The sequence below is a fragment of the Rhincodon typus genome, chromosome 2 (genome assembly GCF_021869965.1).
Source record: "Rhincodon typus isolate 14 chromosome 2, sRhiTyp1.1, whole genome shotgun sequence".
NCBI classification, from domain to species: Eukaryota; Metazoa; Chordata; class Chondrichthyes; order Orectolobiformes; family Rhincodontidae; genus Rhincodon; species Rhincodon typus.
In genome coordinates this window covers 78,894,687-78,896,362 of record NC_063333.1, presented here as the reverse complement: position 1 = coordinate 78,896,362, position 1,676 = coordinate 78,894,687, and the positions used below count along the sequence as shown (strand labels likewise).

The 1,676-nt window shown below is 33.9% G+C and overlaps 1 protein-coding gene across 1 annotated transcript in view; it reads right to left on the bottom strand.

The window, feature by feature from the left end:
* Positions 1-268: 268 nt before the first annotated feature.
* Positions 269-1,676, bottom strand: part of LOC109917938 (alpha-1,6-mannosylglycoprotein 6-beta-N-acetylglucosaminyltransferase A-like) — a 21,930-nt gene continuing 20,522 nt past the window's right edge. The window contains exon 10 of the mRNA XM_048608407.1: positions 269-364. Within this exon, the coding sequence (XP_048464364.1) occupies positions 269-364 (96 nt within the window). The remainder of the gene's footprint in view (positions 365-1,676) is intronic.

Genomic DNA, 1,676 nt, shown 5'->3' with positions numbered 1-1,676 from the left:
ATTATTGAAAATTTGGTTACACCTCCTCAGATCAGTGTAAATGTGGAAATCATCAGACAACTCATTCATTTTTCTTCAGATATTTTAAAATGATTTATAGTTACAGAGCATAAAAATAATTACAAACATCCTGAAATGAGTTAGCTCAACAGCTTAGCGAGCAGCTGAATCATACAGACCAAGGAGGTTTTGGGTCACGTGTAAATGAACTTTGGGTGGGCTTGGCTGTGTTTAGCTTGCCAATGCTTACTATAAAGATTCATGTGAATTACGTGTTCACCGACACAAGATGCTTGGCATCTTGGGAACGGTATCCCAGCAACAATTCAATTTCTTCAGCAATCAGGAGAATTGGCAAAAGAAACTGATATTCAAAGGAAAACTAAATTCAAGTGATAAATTATTATTTTGTTTTCTGCAATTAAGTGCTGTTAGTGCAAGGTTAAGATTTACTCTGTGGTGAGGCCAGCCGGCATTTAATTAAACAAGGCCAACTAAATAGCACAACCTTTTCTGGTAATCATTCTAAGTCACTAGCGACTTTTTCCATTTAAACCTCAACACAATTTACATTTAAATATTGAGGCAAGTATAATAATATTTACATATGAATATTTATCTTCAATTGCAATTCTTGTATCCCTTAAAGAGAAAAAAAAGATGCCTAAATAAACGTGGTGCTAAAGCCAGTAAATAACTGAACATATGTAAAAAAAAAGAAACAGAATATACAGTACTATAATTTACTGTTTGATGTAAGGAAAGTCACTTCAGTAATCGCTTGTATTTTCTTGGGTGAATTTAGCTGATTGTTTAGAAGTACTAATAAAGCTAAATGGATTTAAACACCTATTTAACAGAATTGTAGTAATTATAATAGGAAGTATATATCTCATAAATACAATTTTTCCTTGAAAATATAAGAGTAGACATTGCATTCCATCCCCTGTAGATAAAAGAAAAGGTTTAGACAGGTTGGCATAAGTGATTGACCTCACCGATTGCCAGTTTTGTGTGGTTGTAAGTGAAGGGGGAGCATCTATAGTGCAGTCTATGTTGCAAGACTGCATATCCAGGATTTCTAAGTTAATCTGCATTTGCACTAAATCCTGAAGTTATGGTCAAATTCAGAGAGATAATACTGACCATTTGCTATCTAATAAGCTCACAAATTAGTCAGAAAGGTCCAAATTGTTCCCCAACCACCCCCACTATCCTAAAATTAGTGAAATTCTGAATGTGATTCTCCGCTAGTCATATGGGAATCTCAACAATGTTTGACAGTGCAGCTGAATCATCTAATGTCCACACATATAGCAAGGCCATTAAAGCAAAATTAATATGGTAGTTTCGACATATTTTCTATTTCTAAACCCAGAGATATTGAGGTCAACTGTCAAAAACTTATTACTGAAATTAACTGATAACAGAGAGCAAGGGATCAAATTTGCAACCTTCCTGGCTTACAAGACTCAGCTACTCTCTGGAGAAACTCATTAAGTTTTTATAATACCCTGAGTAAAACATAATATTCCAATTAACTGCCCAGCAGTCACAGCAGAACAAGTGCAAGAATACTTTAAAAAAATTGTAAACAGATCCACAGTAGATACAGCACAGAGTAACAGTGAAAAATAATTCCAAATATCTAACTAAATATGAAGACATACAATATA